At 42.9% G+C, this 19,446-nt stretch overlaps 1 protein-coding gene across 1 annotated transcript in view; it reads right to left on the bottom strand.

Annotated features, from left to right (window-relative positions):
• The window catches only part of PTPRN (protein tyrosine phosphatase receptor type N), a 124,529-nt gene extending 117,846 nt beyond the window's left edge, over positions 1-6,683 (bottom strand). Inside the window, exons 1-2 of the mRNA XM_030210892.1 lie at positions 6,512-6,683; positions 2,140-2,547 (exon numbers count right to left, since the gene is read on the bottom strand). Of these exons, the coding sequence (XP_030066752.1) occupies positions 2,140-2,547; positions 6,512-6,683 (580 nt within the window). The remainder of the gene's footprint in view (positions 1-2,139; positions 2,548-6,511) is intronic.
• Between the last annotated feature and the right edge of the window lie 12,763 nt (positions 6,684-19,446).

Below are 19,446 nucleotides of genomic sequence, written 5' to 3'. Positions count from 1 at the left end.
GCAGACTGTGGAGTACCGCAAGGATCACCGCTATCACCGATCCTATTCAACTTAATGATGACCCCACTTGCCAAGTCCTTATCCAACTATGGCCTTAACCCTTCATATATGCAGACGATGTGACAATATACATTCCTTACAAAACCAACCTGACAGAAATCACCAGCGAAATCAAGCTCGGCTTGAACATCATGGATTCATGGGCAAATGCATTTCAACTAAAACTCAGTAAAGAAAAAACTCATTGTCTCATCCCAACACAGCACAGACATCCCCACAAGTATCAACACCCCAGATCACACCCTTCCTATCTCAGACAGCTTGAAAATCCTCGGTGTTACAATGGACCATAACTTAACACTAGAAAGCCAAAGAAAATGTTCCACTCAATGTGAAACAATTCTTCCCGAGGGAAACATTTCACAACCTGATACAATCAATGGTACCAAGCCACTTAGACTACTGCAATGGAATTTATGCGGGATGTAAAGAACAAACCTTAAAGAAACTTCAGACCGCTCAAAACACGGCAGCTAGGCTTATATTTGGTAAAATGCGATTTGAAAGTGCAAAACCCCTCAGCGAAAAACTACACTGGCTCCCAATCAAAGAACGCATCGCCTTCAAAATCTGCACCCTGGTTCACAAATCATTTACGGAGAAGCCCTGAGTTACATGACAGACTTGATCGACTTACCAATCCAAATCAACACAATCTTATCTAAATCTGCACTACCCAAGCTGCAAAGAACTTAAATACAAAACAACTTACGCATCTAGTTTTTCCATAAGCACACAACTGTGGAACGTATTACCAAAAGCCTTGAAAACGACGTATGACCACCTAAATTCTGGAAATCACTAAAAACCAACCTGTTTAAAAAGGCATAACCTACCGATCCAACTTAAATGCCTAATCTCTGCAACACAAAAACTAAAGCACGTAATGGACATAACACAACTCTTCCGTTCTCCGATTCCCTAATGTGGCTGTGCCACATGAACTTGATCTTACCGCAAGATCGCCCTGTATTTGTTCACACTGGAGCCTGCAAAGGCCTCTCCAGTACTATGTAAGCCACATTGAGCCTGCAAATAGGTGGGAAATGTGGGATACAAATGTAACAAATAAATAATAAAATAAAATGGCTGCATGAAAATATGAACACCAGCAGTTTCAAAGAGGGACTGTTTCAAGTGAACCAGAGAGGAGAAGTCAACAGAGGACACATGGTAAAAAAGCAGTCTGGAAGCTGAATTCTGAATGAGCTAGATGAGGTGAAATCTCCTAAAACTTGCAGTAGTTCAATCAGGACCATAACAGGATAATTTATGTGCATAAATTCCTTGGAGTAATTCTCAACGCAGACATATTTGAATTATAATTTTGAAAATTCACTGCTACCTGCACAAGGAAATGTATGGATGTTCTCTCTGCATAAGCACTCACTTATAAGATTACACCCACAGAGAGCATAGATGTCAATAGGCCAGCACCTACATTCTTAGATGATTTGAATATATGGTATTTATCTCTACATTTATACTGTAGTCCAAACAGAATGTGATACAACAAATTACAAGCATATTGGTCCTTGACCGGAAGGGCTTCTTAATGTACTGATGCGACAACAGGCATTAGTAGGAGAAACATGATTTGAGCCTAGGCATCTTAGTTCCCTGCCCATTACTCCTAATTATTAGGCCACCTCTCTTTTCAGATGGATGTGTGAAGGACAGAAAGTAGATGATGGATGGATAAAGGCACAATGGCTTCATGCAGCAAAGAATGACCAGATGGTGGATGTTGGGTGAGTAGTTGATGGCATGATGGCTGCATGCAGTAAGGGATAACCGGATGGTGGACAGTGCATGGATAGATGAAGGAAAAATGGCTGCATACAGGAAGGGATGACCAGATAGATGAGATGGGTAGTTGACGGCATAATGGCTGTATCCAGTGCTAGATGACCAGATGACTGAATGTTGAATGTATAGGTAAAGGTGCAATGGCTGCATTCAGTGAGAGGTAAATAGATGACTAGATATTGGTTGACTAGATGACTGGATGAGGGATAGACCAATTATTAAATGAATAATTAGATGGCGGGTGAGTGGATAATAAATGTATGAGGATACCTGTCACTGAGTTGGCAGATCTATATTCCAAATTTTGAGGTTCTTGCTTTCCAAAGTCACCCAGACTGTAGTCATCCAAACTTTTTGCGATGTGCACAGGTACCTCATTGCCGTTATAATCTCTTGATTTCTTTGCCTTGAGTTTGCCAGTCTCTTCCCTGTCACTTCCCTTCCAGCTGTTTCTCTCTTTGGGCAGATACAGTGACGATAAGTCCTGGAAGAGCTGCCCATTGAAGCTCTGCTGACGGATGGAGGAAGGAATCTTGGCCCACATTAACTTTTTGGACTCTTGAGTGTTGGCTCGGCTGGCAGTGGATGCAGATTCTTCTATTGGATCATATGGCATACCAGTGAGAATAGGGTCACTGTTCGCAGCGTTCATTGCCTGAGGTGCTCTGGATAGCCAAACTGAAAGTAAATCAAGATTCAAAACATTTTCTTGAAAAATACACAAACATATGAAATGATTTAATCAACTTCTTATCACAAGATATCTGGTTTGAAAATAAATGCCTTGCTTACAAAATTAGTCACGTTAAATGTTATTTGAAATATACACATGATATGCTGTATAAAGACAAAACGTACAGTTAAAGACAAGAGCAGAGAGAAAGAGCTATATGCATCAGCCAACAGGAGGTGCTGCAGAGGATGAGGAAAGGATACACAGATCGCCATGAATGAGAGACACCTGTGCTCCAATCAGTAGGAGGTGCTACAGCTAACAGAAGGGGAGTACACAGGAAATACATGTAGAGAAATAGACAGATGTCTGCCGCAGCCAGCAGGAGGCACTGCAAGAAAAGGGGGTGGGGTAGGTGGGGAGAAAGCAAGGAAGATATGTGCTCTAATTAGTAAGAGATGCTGCAAAGAATGGAGCAAGAGCAGGACCAGACCTAAATGTGTAGCACCTGGACAAACTAGTGCAAGAAATGCAATGGCAGGACTTCTCCCCCTTCCCAAAGAGCAGTACCAGAAAATACAGTGCCAAGGGCAACATCTGAGGTACCCTACCCTACTTCCAGCTTTGGGGGAGGGAGGAAATCCAGTAGCAGGACTTCTCTCCCCTTCCCAAAGAGCAGTACCAGAAGCACCTTAAAAAAATATAGTGCACATTAGTACGTGTTCAACATTTCCAGTCTACCTTTGAAGTAGATAAACAGTGTGACAATTTGAATTTAACAACTTTCCTCGAATCATCCCTGGAAGTAATAACGCAAAGAACGTCAGCTGTGGTGACATTTGCCCTAGAAATGGATAGGAATGCTGTTTTGAGACTTTTTTCAGGAATATTGACTCAATGTTTTTAGGATCTAAAATTAGAATATATCCGGATTTGTCCAAAGAAAACACAGAAACGGAGGAAGGCCTTTTTGGCACTCCGTCAAAGATCTGTTGTTCTTGGTGCAATCTTTATACTTAAGTTTCCTTGTGTTTGCCGGATCTTATATCAATCTAAGAATTATCAATTTTTCGAACCTAAACAACTAGAAGAGTTTTGATATCTAAAGAAGGAATGAATGCAAATCTAGTGGTTTGAGAAACAAATGTACACTGTTAGAGATCATTGAGACAGCCGAGCAGGTCACAGTGAATCCCATGTAGTGTATCTACTTGAATAATTAACGTAGTTTTTTTTCCTCCTTAATTTTGGATTGTAATTTACTAAATTTATGTGAGGTCGATAGAATAGATCGTGATTTTCATTTATGTTTCAGCATTTCTTATGTGGGTTTTTTTTTTACAATTGCCATATTAACTCTGTATGGAATAATATAATAAATAAAGATATAAAAATATATATAGTGCAAGAGCAACACCCCACATACCCTGCCCTACTTCGTGTGTGTGTGTGTGGAGAGTGTGAGAGAGAGAGCGGGAGAGAGGGGGGGGGGGAGAGAGAGAGAGAGAGAGAGAGAGAGAGAGAGAGGAGAGAGAGAGAGAGAGGAGAGAGAGAGGGAGAGAGAGAGGGTGGGGGGGGGGGGAGGGAGAGGGAGAGAGAGAGGAGAGAGAGAGGGTGGGGGGGGGGGAGGGGAGAGAGGGGGGGGGAGGAGAGGGGTGGGGGGGAGGGGAGGGGAGGGAGGAGAGGGAGAGAGAGTCTGTGTTCCAGTCAGCAGAAGCTGCTGCATGGAATGGGAAGAAAGAATACAGAGGGAGGGAGAGATCTGTGCACTAATCAGCAGGAGGTGCTGTAGGTAATGGTACAGTGAGAGACAGATATTTTACATAAACTCTTCCCCCATGTTCGAAGTAGGTCATTTCTACAACATTTGCAGTAGTGAAGGTCTCTCTCGGTATCTGCAGTCACACAGGATACTGGAAGTTAAGCTGGATCTCTCCTGAGTAATGAGAGTGAAATATGGATGCCCAGCAGCAAATCTTTGTGTATGGCCAGATAAAGATGAAAGAGCCCAGACAAAATGAGATAAGTCTGAAAATGAGAGTAAGAGGGGAAAAGGGCACAGGAAATAAAGTACAGATTCATTAAACTCCCTACAGATCCATCCACAGGAGGCAGCTGAAGGGACCCTAAACACTTATTCAACTAAATCTCCCAACCGTCTTGGGATTTATGTCCACTTTGTGGAGGTAGAAATTATCTAGTGAGAAGCCAGTCAATAATATTTCCATCCTTCTTTCTTGTATGAATAACAGCACTAAAACCTGCCCCTCGCCCACAACCTCCTCTTTAAAAAGAAACAAATCTCATTTACCTTGTAATAGGGAAAAGGCTGCTGTATGGATTCCAACAAGTTTCTGAGGTGAGCCACATCTGCGTCTGCATGGGAGGAGGAAAGAGACTGATGAACTAGGGAAGGAGGGAGCTGCTGCAACTGCTGTCTAGGGTACTGAAGGGTCTCTGCCAGCTGCTTTCCAGGATACTGGAGTCGCTGTCCAGGGTGCTGAACCAGGCCACTTGTACCTGTCTGGAACGTCTGTCCCAAATAATGACTCTTCTGAGGATTGGATAATCTAAAACAGAAATAAATTGCATGTTTGTATGGAGTGTTGGGTTGTGTTTAGAATGCAAAGAGTTCAACAATAAGACTGTCATTTTCTTTGGCATGGAGCACCCTTCTTTCTGTAATGGGATACTATTTCATCTCTAGCCACAAGTCACTTCTAGGAGAGTCTATTATGCTCTACAGAACCAGATGAGACCAAACAGAGTAATACGGAAGAGAGAAGGCTGTGTAAATGTGACTGTCCTGATCTGCATATACAACAGATCAAGGAAATTTTAACGTTAGTGAAACTTAACTGAACTTAAAATATCCCTGAATATTTCAGATCATAGGTTCCCTCTTATTTAACATGAATAAGTAGGGAGAACTGACGTGACTAGCTTATGTGCACCTGACTATAAGATGCAAAGTGAGTTCTATTTCTTATCAGGGCCTGTGGACACGAACATCCAGCCTGGCTGCCTGATCTGTACCAGAATCAATCACTGCTTGAGCTGTCTGAATAGCTCTCTGTGTGCTGTTAAAATAGCTGCATACAAGTCCAGACTACTTCCTTACATGATTCAGGCTGCTTAACTCCTCCCCCTTTGTCTCCCCTGTCCACCCCAAATCCAAAACCTCAACCCCCATTCAGATCTTTCTGTCTCCCATCTCAGCCCACACCATCAGTCTTCAGCTATTTCTCAAATGCACCCTGTCTGACTGGGAGAAGTTTCTCTCCGGTTTCTTAAAGTGAAATTCTGCTTTTGGATTCTGAATCCATGAGGCAGGTGTGACCTTACTCTCTGAAAAGAAAAACCTGCAACTCAATATTGGCCATTATCTAATAGGGGGCAAATCATTTGAATAATGGCAGAGGTGTAGCAAGAATTTACCAACTCATAAATAAAATCAAGTAATGACTGAAGAGCTTGTCAATGACCTTTCTGGGGTATTTCATATGTATAAGTATTTATATTCTTTCAGATCAGTTGGGCTTTGTGAATCTTTTCAATGTTTTGGAGTTCTCTGCTCCTACTTTTTGTTTTGATAATTCCATGCCATGAAAGGTGTCTATTTCCCCTTAATATGCCCACAGTGAAGGGCTGCGAGTACTCTCTGCATGCAGCAGGGCCTGCAGTCAAGACAATGATCGATATGCGCCAAGACCTGCAGCCAAAACAGTAATGCACAGTGCATACGCCAAGGTCACACTGCTACAGACTACACGTGACAGGGTCCACAATCAACAAGTGACAAAGCACACATACCAGGGCACACAGTGAGCAAGTGACACACAGCACATGCACCGGGACCCGCAACCCGCAACCACACCCCAATGTACAATGCATATGTTGCAGTTAGTGGTCAGCAGCCAGTGAGAATAACACCCAGTGCAAGCTTTATCACCGAGACCAACAATCTACTTTTCAGGAATGGATGAGATTCAATGTGATCAACGTTTGACTGTGACACTACCTGTCCCCTACGACTGGTTTCAGTGGCTGCTGTGGGGTGGAGCTTCAGGATCCTGTCCATCTCCTGTGAGATTATGTGCTGTGTGATATCATCTCTCCATGATAATCCTGAAATAGACATCCAGGAAGGAAATGGTGACAGAGGCAGGTCAGGATACTTTCCAAATTTCTTGGAAAATAATACAAATTATACACCTCCAAGTTACAAACGAAGTTTTCATAGAAAACAAATTGCAGTCTGAAATTGTTAACTTCCCAGAAGTCCAGAATGCAGTCACACCTCAGCCTGTATGAGGATCCTGTGACCTCGGAGGTAGTACAGAGTCATGGCAGACACTTCTCACATCAGAACTGTTTTCCCAAGCTCAAGGCAAATAGGAAAGTGCTTTCAAAATAGAGGCTTTATCTTTCCCTCAGGTTGCATTGACAAGCTCCTGAAGCAAGATGACCCTCTCCTCATTGTACAGGGTGACGTGGCTCGCTGCCTCGCTTTCTTCTCTTCCTACAGTATATCTCCTTTCCCTCAGATCAGAAACATTGCCAATCTGTCCAGTCCAACAACTTCCGCCACAGGACCCAGCTAACCATGTTTTCATAGGGAGTTGTATGTGTTGGTCACCAAGTGGCTTATATTTTTATTATTTCTTGAATTTATATCCCGCTTTAATAACAACAAAACAGGTTACAGAATAAACACATTCATAAAACAGACAGTACAAAACTTACATACAATCTGTATCAAACACTATAAATTATACACTGCAGGAAAATTGTAGAAAAAAAAATCAAAGATCAAACTTCCATAAAAGGCTTCACAAAAGAAAAAAAATTTAAAAAGCTTCTTAAACTGAAATTTCACAGAACACAATCGCAATTAACTTGGGAGATGATTCTACAAATCTGCCCCTGCAATAAAGACTGCTTATGCGTATCAAGAGTAATGGCAAGTATTAACACACAGTTGGTTCACTACTTCAGATCGAAGTACTCAATTTACAGAGTAATGTAGTAAGTGATGGCTGATAAAGACCTGAACAGTTCATCCAGTCTGCAAAACAGTCTCATTCATTCTCAATTCTAGACTGAATCAACAATGAACGCTGATATTATATACTTGATCCATGTATTTGGTAGATATATGATCAAGTTTTCACTGAAATATTGAGGTATATCATCATATATTTGTTGATGAATCAGGACCATAGCTTTAAATATTTTAAATTTTATTGGTAGCCAATGAAGACTCTTTCAAAGTAGGTGTCACATGTTAGATTTTTTTTTAATTGATAAGTAACCGTGCTGCTGCATTTTGAACAACTTGTAAAAATTGTGTCTGCTGCTGACAAACCAAGATGCAAAGAATTACAATATTCTTGCCTAGATATTATTAGGCTCTGCACAATTGTTCTAATATCTCAATGCAAAATCATACCCTTCAATTTACTAATAGTATGGAGTTGAAAAAACGATGTTACAATCATATGATCTACTTGATTTTGAATCTAACATCACTCCCAAATTCTGAAGAGAAACTTTCACTATCAAATCTGTACCTCGATATTTCAGTGATTTTGGTAAAGAAGACTCAATATATCGGCCAACATACATAACTTCTATCTTGGCAAAGTTTAACGACAACTGTAATACTGCATCCATTCAGTAATTAAATCTAAATACACAAAGTTTTAGAAAGATCACAGACCATATCAGATATAGGAAAAACAAAACAAAACTGAATGCTGTTTGGCATACATCCTAAACAAAAACCCAATTTTTGAAAAACTCCTTCTATCGTGGCCAAGTAAATATTAAAGAGAAGAGCTTTCAATGCAGATCCTTGAGGAACACCACAATCTATCAAATAACTTCCTGAAATATGCTTACCAACTTTTAGCAAAAAAGATCTATTACACAAATATGATTCAAACCATAACACTTATCATGTATCCCTTTACCATATAGTTTTATTAACAAAAATGTCACGATTCTCCATATCGAAAGCTGAAGTAATATCCAAAGTTACTAAATAAACACTGCCATTCATTCCAAGTTACAATTCAGCTACTCAAGATAGTAATAACAATTCAACACTATCTTTATTATTCACAAAATCATGTAACTGTTTTAAACTCCCTTTTCTATTACATTCGCTAAAAATGGCAATACTGAAATTGGTCTATAATTCCCTGATTGACTCTAATGTACAGCACCCCTCTTAAACAGAGGTTTCACAGTGGCAAATTTCAAATTATTAACTACATTTCCCTCAGATAGAGATTTATTTACTATTTTACCTAGGGCAGGACTAACTTCCTCTATCATAGACTGAACTAACACCGAGGATCAAGGATCATGATAGGAACAAATGAGTCAACATGTATCAGCAATCTACAATGGAGAATTCTCTCCAAAAATCAGTCAAACCCAATAGCATATTTTCATCCTCCAACAATCTTTGTTGACCATCCTTAACAAAGCCGAACTCAACCCTCTGCAGAATCTCAGAAATTACTGAGCCATTTAAATCTATGGAACTGAGAGCTAGAGTCAAGGTGGCAATATGGATTATCTATTTGGTTTTACATTACGCATCTACTTAGTTTAGACCCAACATAAACCGATAGGGCTAGTCTCCGGTTAATATGGAGAGCAGCACTGAAAATGCATGGATTAAGTCAATAGCACTGTTTAACTTAACACAGTGAGCACACCGGCTGAAAATCCAGGCCCTAAAGCTGATATTCAGTGGGACAATGCTGGATAACTTATTTGGATCACTTTACCTGAGGTGTTTACTGTCTTACCCGCTTACATTGGGTCACTGAATATATTTTCTTTTAATCAGATTTCTGGACCAGATATGAAGCCCATTTTGCGCAGGATGTCTAGGTAGGAACTGGGATGTTCTCAGTCCCCTGAGTATTTTACAAAAGGCTCTGCTCAATATGAAACCTTTAGTACAATACACATAAAGGCCTTGCAGACATATGTGCATTTGCCAGCACCGATTTCACAACCTACACATCCTAACAGATAACGGCATCGTGTGGGGCTCTACACATGCAAATACACACCCACGTGCTGATTCCAGAATACACACGTATGTGCTGTGCAGCACTTACAAAACAAGTACTACATCTCACGAGACGGCAGCTCCAAAAGAAGCCACTTAATGAACCACGTAAACGAACCTTGGTTGTATCAAATCCTCTGTTCAATTTCTTATAAAAGCTGTCCTGTTGGCCAAACGGCATATCCAATAGAACCTAATCTGAAAATATTAGGTGTTGTAGTTGATCAACATTTGACTTTTGGACCTCAGGTATTTGTTGTTACATTTAAGATTTTCAGGCTATTATGGAAATTGAGAAGAATAAGCGCTTTTTCTTCCTATCATAGCTTTTGCATTCTGGTGCAAGGTTTTGTTCTTTCCCAGGCTGATTACTGTAATGCCAACTACATAGGTTGTAAAGATTCAGTATTGAAAAGACTGCAGACAGTGCAGAACACCGCTGCATGCATGATCTGGAGAACATCATGTTATCAACATGTCAATCTTTGCATTGGCTTCCTATAATAACGAGGGTAGTTTTAAAATTATGTGTATTTGTTTATCAGGTGCTAGAGATTTTCTTGTGGAGCAGTGGTTAGAGCACCAGTCTTAACGTCCAGAGGTGTCCAGTTCAAATCCCACTGCTGCTTCTTGTGATCTTGGGAAAGTCAGTTAACCCTCTATTGCCTCAGGTACAAACTTAGATTGTCAGCCTTCCAGGGACAGAGAAATACCCAGTACCTGAATGTAACTCACCTTGAGCTACTACTGAAAAAGGTGTGAGCAAAATTCAAATAAAAAAAATGTTCCCATCTGTAAAGGATCTTCACTGCTGGATTTATGTATCAAGCCACCAAATGGTGGAATTCTCTTCCTAGGAATTTATGATATGTAACTCGTTATATGCAGTTTTGAATGTTAAAGACTTTTCTTTTTAGAAACTTTCTCATAACATATGCTAATTGGGACTTGAGAGCTGAAACATATCTGTTGAAGCATGCCAACTGAATTTACTCTTTTTTTTTTTTTTTTTGTTACATTTGTACCCCGCACTTTCCCACTCATGGCCGGCTCAATGCGGCAGGCAACAGAGGGTTAAGTGACTTGCCCAGAGTCACAAGGAGCTGCCTGTGCCGGGAATCAAACTCAGTTCCTCAGTTCCCCAGGACCAAAGTCCACCACCCTAACCACTAGGCCACTCCTCCACTGTTGCTACTATTTGAGATTCTACATGGAATGTTGCTATTCCACTAGCAACATTCCATGTAGAAGTCGGCCCTTCCAGATCACCAATGTGGCCGCGCAGGCTTCTGCTTCTGTGAGTCTGACGTCCTACGTACATGCAGGATGTCAGACTCACAGAAACAGAAGCCTGCGCAGCCTTCTACATGGAATGTTGCTAGTGGAATAGTAGCAACATTCCATGTAGAATCTCCAATAGTAGCAACATTCCATGTAGAATCTCCAATAGTATCTATTTTATTTTTGTTACATTTGTATCCTGTGCTTTCCCACTCATGGCAGGCTCAATGCGGCAATGGAGGGTTAAGTGACTTGCCCAGAGTCACAAGGAGCTGCCTGTGCCTGAAGTGGGAATCGAACTCAGTTCCTCAGTTCCCCAGGACCAAAGTCCACCACCCTAACCACTAGGCCACTCCTCTTATTTTTCTTGGACTATAACTTTGCTCTTCCTTGAATAGCTTTTCCTTCCTTTTTTCCTGATGTTATGTCTTTATAACCCATGTAAGCCATGGATTTTTGTGAGATATAAATATTAATAAATGAAACGAAAATTTTGAGGTTAGCACATTTGCCCCTTCAGTCTCTGCTGGAGATCCCAGGTGCACATGAGCAAGCTAACTGGCACATACAACTTTCCTGCTCCAGAGCTTATGCCAATGCCAGTAAGAAAAGCTTAAAAATAATGTTTGCTGTTGTATAGAGCAGACATTCACAGGGAATTATGCAGAAAAAACAGCAGATCCAAGAGAAGTCCTTCAGGAAATACCTTTATTGACAAGACTACCCAGGTCCCTTAATCTCTTACTCCCCTTACATACAAATAATGCATCAGTGTTGGTGACAATATCCCAATTCTTTCTTACAATATGTAGGATGTCTAGACAAATGGTTAAATTGAAGACTGCATACAAGTTTATTTTCAGCTTGTTTCTCTTTTTTTAACTATCTTTCCTATCTATTTCACCAGCCCTCCTAGATCCCTCTCTGATCTATTAATGACAGTATCCTCTTCCCAACAAACTATTCCCCAGTTCTTTAGCCTGGGTTTCATATACTGTCTGTTCTGAGCACAAACACTCGATTCTCAAAATGACTGTAAGGGAGCTTTCATTTGAGATCCCTAATATGACAACTCTCAAATGTAACAGTGCGTTGCCATCAGTAGGTTTCCTATAGATGTTAGCAGTCAGTTTCCCCTTATTATTCTGAATTAGAAAAGCCTCTCCTCTTTCCTAAAATTAATTTGAAATTTCAAACTAGGGTCCAAGCTGTTAATCCATTTATAAAAATAAAGTTCAGTGCCGTACTATGTACCTCCTCCAGGATAATAATTGTCTATTATACGCATGATTAATCAAACATCTTTTCTCAAAGTTACCCACATACAAATTGGCTATTGATGATGCCATTGTGCAGCCCATGGCCGTCCCCTAACGTGCTTGAAAAACTGATTGTCGAAGCACAAATAATTCTAAGTGCAATTACTGCTAAATGTCATCATGAACTCCACTGGAATTTTCCTCGAATGATCATTCTTTACAAGAACCTCTTTAAACATATTTAAATTTCTGACTGAGGGATATTCATATATAAAGACTCAACGTCCATAGCTGCCAAGATGAATTCATCTCCAAAGTCCCATTGTCCAAAAAGCTAATAATATCTGTCAAGTTCCTTACATAGGGAGGTATTGTGGGATCAACAGGTATTACAAACTTATCAATAAATACGGAGTGTGGTTTCAAACTACAGCCAATACATGACATGACCAGTCTTCCTGGAGGTGCAAACGACTGGTTTTCCGGGGGGGGGGGGGGGGGTAGATTTGGGAAATCCCAATCCTTTTTGTGATATAGCCTCCTTCTAATCCTATTTTCAAAATGGACTCAATTTTAGATTTGATCTGCCATGTAGGGTTACATGTTGAAGGTCTTCTGTAAAATTTATGATCTTCCAGTTGTCTATTTCTTTAACCATCGGTATTCATAATGACCACTCCCCCTCCTTTATTGGCAGGCATTGTAATATTAGGCTCTATAATGAGCGACTCAATTGTCAGGAAAACCAGAGGCATGGATCCCAGAATGTTTTAACTTAGGAATCTGGCAGCCGAGAACTGGTTTCCAGCCCAACCCTGTCAGGAGAGAGTATTCACAAAGACAGAGCCCAACCCTGTCAGGAGAGAGTATCACAAAGACAAAGCCCACCCTTGTCAGGAGAGAGTATTCACAAGACAGAGCCCAACCCTGTCAGGAGAGAGTATTCACAAAGACAGAGCCCAACCCTGTCAGGAGAGAGTATTCACAAAGACAGAGCCCCTACCTTCTGCCAGCAGCTGATACAAGACATCCTGCAGTCTCTGGAGAGTGCCAGGTGTGACCTCAAAGAAGGTTTTCTCTTGCAGTGACCGCTCCTGACAGTGGCCAAACAAGCCATCTAAAACCAAGGAAAGTCATGAGACTGCATGAAAGTGCACGTGTGTGCGTAACCACATGTGGTGTGTGACAGTATTAGTGTGATTCTGAGTGTGTGAATTAAATGACTGAAAATTCACAGCTACCATGTGACTCTGAGTCAGGGACGTAGCCAGACCTCGGCGGGAGGGGGGTCCAGAGGCCGAGGTGGGGGGCACAGTTTAGCCCGCCTCCCCCAGCCGCCGACTCCCATCGCCACTTCCGACCCCACCTGCCGCCGCCGACGACCCCCATCACTTTTGACCCCTCCCTTACAGTGCCGACCCTCCCCCGCCACTTTCGATCCCCCTCCCGTCGCCACCGACCCTCCCCCACCACTGCTACCTGGTACCTTTGGTGGCGGGGGTCCCCAACTCCAGCCAACCAAAGTCTTCTTCAGCGCCGGTCTCCGGTGTCTTTGCTGATCTGTTTCTGTGAGTCCTGACTCCTGATGTCAGGACATCAGGAGTCAGGACTCACAGAAACAGATCACCGAAGGTGCCGGAGACCGGCGCTGAAGAAGACTTCAGCGGCAGCAGGCATGGGGATCGAAAGTGGTGGGGGAGGGTCGGCGGCTGGGGGTGGAAAGTAGAGGAGGCCAGGGCTAAATCTGTGGGGGCCCATGCCCCCACCTAGCTACGCCCCTGCTCTGAGTGTGGGTGTGTGACGTTTGAGGTGATGCTGTAGGTGTGAGAGGGACAGTTCATTTTTAGAAGCCATGTACCTGGAAGAAAGTGTCTTTCATAAAATGCGCACCCCGTCTACAGTTAAATATTGGCACAATTTTCTATGATATGCTCACTTGTCAATGCATTTTAACGGATTTTTCTCACCACAGGCAACAGCATATACAGCTTTGCATTTTCAAAACTATACATGTTCTGGACAAAACAGTACATTATCCGCTGCTTTAAGCCAAATATAGGAAGGGTCAGATGGGCAGGGATGACTCTTTACAATGATTGAAGAAGAGGGTCCTGGGTGTCAACTATGGCGGTCGATAACGCAGCACAGTTAACCTTACCTGAATAGGTGCGGCTGAAAGATTCCTCTGTGTTAACTGAATGGGAAACTCCTGGGAGTGCCCCCAGCCGGTGACACAGAGATTTTGCAGTTACCATGCATTCATTTTGAAAATTACACAACACCTGCCAAATCTCACCACACTTTAACACCATTCTTTCTTTCTTTCTTTCTTACATACGTTCTCCACACAAACGCCAATTCAAGCACACCGATGCACTTTTCCCCTCCACTGACGACTGACTGCCGATTGTTTTTTTGGGTTGAGAAATATATGAACTTCTCAAACCTGGTCCTGGAGGCACCCCAGCCAGTCAGCTGTTCAATTAATATTCATGAGAGAGATTTGCATGCACTGCCTCTACGGTCTGTGCCAGAGCCAGTGGTGGGAGGCGGGACTGGAGGTTGGGAGGCAGGGATAGTGCTGGGCAGACTTATACGGTCTGTGCCAGAGCCAGTGGTGGGAGACAGGGATAGTGCTGGGCAGACTTATACGGTCTGTGCCAGAGTCGGTGGCAGGAGGCGGGGCTGGTGGTTGGGAGGCGGGGATAGTGCTGGGCAGACTTGTACGGTCTGTGCCAGAGCCGGTGGCAGGAGGCGGGGCTGGTGGTTGGGAGGTGGGGATAGTGCTGGGCAGACTTATATGGTCTGTGTCAGAGCCGGTGGCAGGAGGCGGGGCTGGTGGTTGGGAGGCGGGGATAGTGCTGGGCAGACTTATACGGTCTGTGTCAGAGCCGGTGGCAGGAGGCGGGGCTGGTGGTTGGGAGGCGGGGATAGTGCTGGGCAGACTTATACGGTCTGTGCCAGAGCCGGTGGCAGGAGGCGGGGCTGGTGGTTGGGAGGCGGGGATAGTGCTGGGCAGACTTATACGGTCTGTGCCAGAGCCAGTGGTGGGAGACAGGGATAGTGCTGGGCAGACTTATACGGTCTGTGCCAGAGTCGGTGGCAGGAGGCGGGGCTGGTGGTTGGGAGGCGGGGATAGTGCTGGGCAGACTTATACGGTCTGTGCCAGAGCCGGTGGCAGGAGGCGGGGCTGGTGGTTGGGAGGCGGGGATAGTGCTGGGCAGACTTATACGGTCTGTGCCAGAGCCGGTGGCAGGAGGCGGGGCTGGTGGTTGGGAGGTGGGGATAGTGCTGGGCAGACTTATATGGTCTGTGTCAGAGCCGGTGGCAGGAGGCGGGGCTGGTGGTTGGGAGGCGGGGATAGTGCTGGGCAGACTTATACGGTCTGTGCCAGAGCCGGTGGCAGGAGGCGGGGCTGGTGGTTGGGAGGCGGGGATAGTGCTGGGCAGACTTGTACGGTCTGTGCCCTGAAGAGCACAGGTACAAATCAAAGTAGGGTATACACAAAAAGTAGCATATATGAGTTATCTTGTTGGGCAGACTGGATGGACCGTGCAGGTCTTTTTCTGCCGTCATCTACTATGTACTATGTTACTACGTGCAAATCTCTGTCATGAATATTCATTGTGGGTATCCTGAATACCTGACTGGCTGGGGTGCCTCCAGGACCAGGTTTGGGAACCGCTGTTCTAGCTCCTTCTTTGTAATCAGATTTGATTTTACCAAGCTCTGACGCGGGCGTATTACACATGTTGGGTCTGCTAATACAGGACTCTCGACTACCCTCTCTCGAATGGCCCTTGGTGCTTGTTTTGTATTTTCTTTGTCCTTTGACCCTCTCCTCAAACAATCTTTAAACTATCAGTGCAAATAACTGAAATGCAACAAATTTTGCAATGCAAATTGATTTTTAGCATAACGTTTGTAGCGTTCACATTTATCATTTTAATTTGTTCATGTGACTTTATTTTGTGAAGTTTGCAAAGAACATAGATCACGCTACATATTTGATGCATTATCATTTTACAGCTCAATGATAGGCCTATTTGTGAGCTAAGTTTTCTTATTGTTATAGAGACAAAAATGGCTCCTGTTTTTAAAGCACGATGTATAAAGGGAAGTAGGCACCTGCTTTCCTTCAGAGGATACTGGCTAACAGGTTAGATAGTTACGTAGAGGGGACAAGCGCATAACATTGTAGTCTACAAGTGATGTACCTAATTCTATACACTTGGGGGCCCAGTTTAGAGGACAAAGTCAATTGTGAGTGCAGTTTAATTTAATAATTGGCTGTTAATGAGATAAATTTGGTTTAAATTGGTTTTAGCTGGCGTTAATTGTGCAACTGACCTTTGTCTCTTGTCATTTTCTGTCATGCACAACTTCTAGGGGGTGTGGCTTATAGGAGGTGCATGGGTGGGTCAAGGGCATGGCTAGGATATGTCCACGACTAGGGGTGTGGCTATGGGAGGGGCATGGGTGGGTCACAGGTATGGCTAGGATATGTCCACTACTAGGGGTGTGGCTATGGGAGGGGCATGGGTGGGTCAGAGGCGTGGCTAGGCAATACACGCACATGTTATAGAATACTAGGTGTGAGCTCTTACACTGGCCTTTGACATGGCATTAAGTTAGGTGTGAAACTGCGAAATTACGTTAATATTCTATAACAGCTGTTCTGTGCAGAACTGCCATTATAGTATTTGCACTCAGAACACATCATTCCGGCACCATTTAGCCTTTCCTCATATGAGAAGAGTTCCATCCCCTTTATCATTTTAGTTGCTCTTCTTTGAACCTTTTCTAATTCCACTACATCATTTTTGAGATTCAGCGACCAGAATTGAACGCAATACTCAAAGTGAGATCACATCGTGGAGCGATACAGAGGCATTTTAATATTCTTGGTCTTATTTTGCATCCCTTTCCTAATAATTCCAAGCATCCTGTTTGTTTTTTTTGGCTGCCACCGCCATCGTACACTTGGCAGAAGATTTCAGAGTATTGTCTACAAGGATACCAAGATCTTTTTCTTGGGTGCTGATCCCCAAGGTGGACCCTAGCATCAGGTAACTATGATTCAGACTACTCTTCCCAAAGCGCATCACTTTCTATTTGTCCACATTAAATTTCATCTGCCATTTGGATGCCCAGTCTTCCAATTTACTAAGGTCTTTCTGCAATTTTTCACAGTCCACATGTGTTTTAACAACTTCGAATAGTTTTGTATCATCTACAATTTAATCTCCTCACTTGTCATTCCAATTTCCAGATGATTTATAAATATGTTAAATAGCACCGGTCTCAGTACAGATCCCTGCGGCACTCCACTGTTCACCCTCCTCCATTGACAGAAATGACCATTTAACCCTATCCTCTATTTTCTGTCCAATATCCAATTCCTAATCCACACTAGAACCTTGCCTCCTATCCCATGACTCTTTAATTTTCTCAGGAGTCTTTCAAGAGGAACTTTTGTCAAAAGCTTTCTGAAAATCTAGGTACACTACATCAACCTTTATCCACATGTTTATTCATGCTTCCAAAGAATGAAGTAACTTGGTGAGGCAAGACCTTCCCTTGGATGAACTCGTGCTGACTCTGTTCCATTAAACCATAATTTTATTCTTTATAATAGGTAGTCTGGCACCGAAGTCAGGCTTACTGGTCTGTAATTTCCTGGGTCACCCTTTCCTGAAACCCTTTTAAAAATTGGCCATCATATGGGGAGAAGGGAGGGGCTGTATAAAAACTGACAAGGTCTATTTGCATTGAAATTACTTGTTCACATTGCTGGAGCGTTCATTATTTTTCTTGTACCTTTCTCTGGTCATTTTGTTTGTACAGCACTATCTTTTCATGTTAGCTTACCAATAAAAAATTGTTTCATACTAAAAAGCAGTGTTGCATTGGCCAACCTCCAAACCACAGGTTACAGATCACTAACAGCAGATCAGCAATTTCACAAACAAAAAAGTTTATAAAATCACCCCACAAACACACACTAGTGTATAATACATATGAAACTACTGACTGTCACTTCACATGCATCTGTGTCAGCAAATACACCCATACATGAAACAAGGTGCTCACACACAGACACACAGTGTCCCACCCAAAAACAATCCCATCAGTACACATTGGACACACTAAAGCATATACACATCAGCCCCTCAAAGATCTCTCACCTTGTACACATGCCTCCTGCTGAGAGCAAAGCCTCCGGTCAAATAAGCAACCTGGAAAGGGGAGTGGGGGGGGGAGGTGGATCAGGAATGAAGGGGAAAGGGGTAAACATTGAGGGAAGACAGGGAGAGGAAAAATACAGGGGAAAAACAGGAAAAAGAGGGGTGTGGGAGACAGATAAGAGGAGAACAGGAAGAGCAGAGGAACAGAGAGTGGGAGAGAAAGATAAACAGATGGAAGAGGAGGAAAGAGGAACAAGGACAGAAGAAGGGGAAGAAGAGGAAGCGGGAGAAAGGAGAGACAGAGAAAAAGGAACAAATAGGGAGGGAAGGAGGAGATCGGGGAGACAGGGAGGTGAGAAAGAAAGGAGGCAGTTGAGGGGAGATGGTTGAAGGGTGGGAAAGAGCAGAGACATGTTAGTTACAGGAAGAGAACTGTAAATTAATTTTGTTACACAAAGGAAAAAAAACATGCGAGAACAATTAAGGAAAGCCAGAGGAGAGAGTGTGTGTATATGTGAGTGTGCATGTGAATCCCTAGATTACTGTGTGAATGAGTGTGGAGGAGCCTGTGCCATCTATGTGCATGTTTTGCTGTGTGAGTGCGTGTGTCTCTGTGCAATAACTGCTGATATCTCTGTATGTCTCTCTAAAATCCTTGAAAAAAGTAGTCCTTTAGCAACTCAGATCATTTTTGAAGACGATTCATGCTTTCCATCCCTGCAAATTGTGCTGAAATATGCCCAACAGCAATCTGAGTGAAACCAGACAATTCCTCGATATAGGAAAATACGCCTCATAGTTTCTATTGATCTAGCAGTAGCATCTGATTTAGTAAATCCTTCGTTACTTCTTGCTAGAGCATCTGCTTTGGGAATGGCGGGTGGGGGAATCGTTCTTTGCTTGGTTTTCTTTCTTTCTTGCTGATGAGACAATTCTTCATCTTTTGTACAAACAACAACATGACGTACCTCAACGTTCAATCTTAGCACCAGTCCCCCTTGCCACATTTACTCAGTCTTTGGAAATATGTCCTTATTTATTCAGAGACGACTTTCGAGTTTTGTTTTATGAAGTCTCGTCTTG

This window comes from Microcaecilia unicolor, chromosome 7, assembly GCF_901765095.1.
Source record: "Microcaecilia unicolor chromosome 7, aMicUni1.1, whole genome shotgun sequence".
Classification (NCBI taxonomy): Eukaryota; Metazoa; Chordata; class Amphibia; order Gymnophiona; family Siphonopidae; genus Microcaecilia; species Microcaecilia unicolor.
The sequence above is the reverse complement of the archived record's forward strand: the minus strand, read 5'-3'. Positions and strand labels throughout refer to the sequence as shown.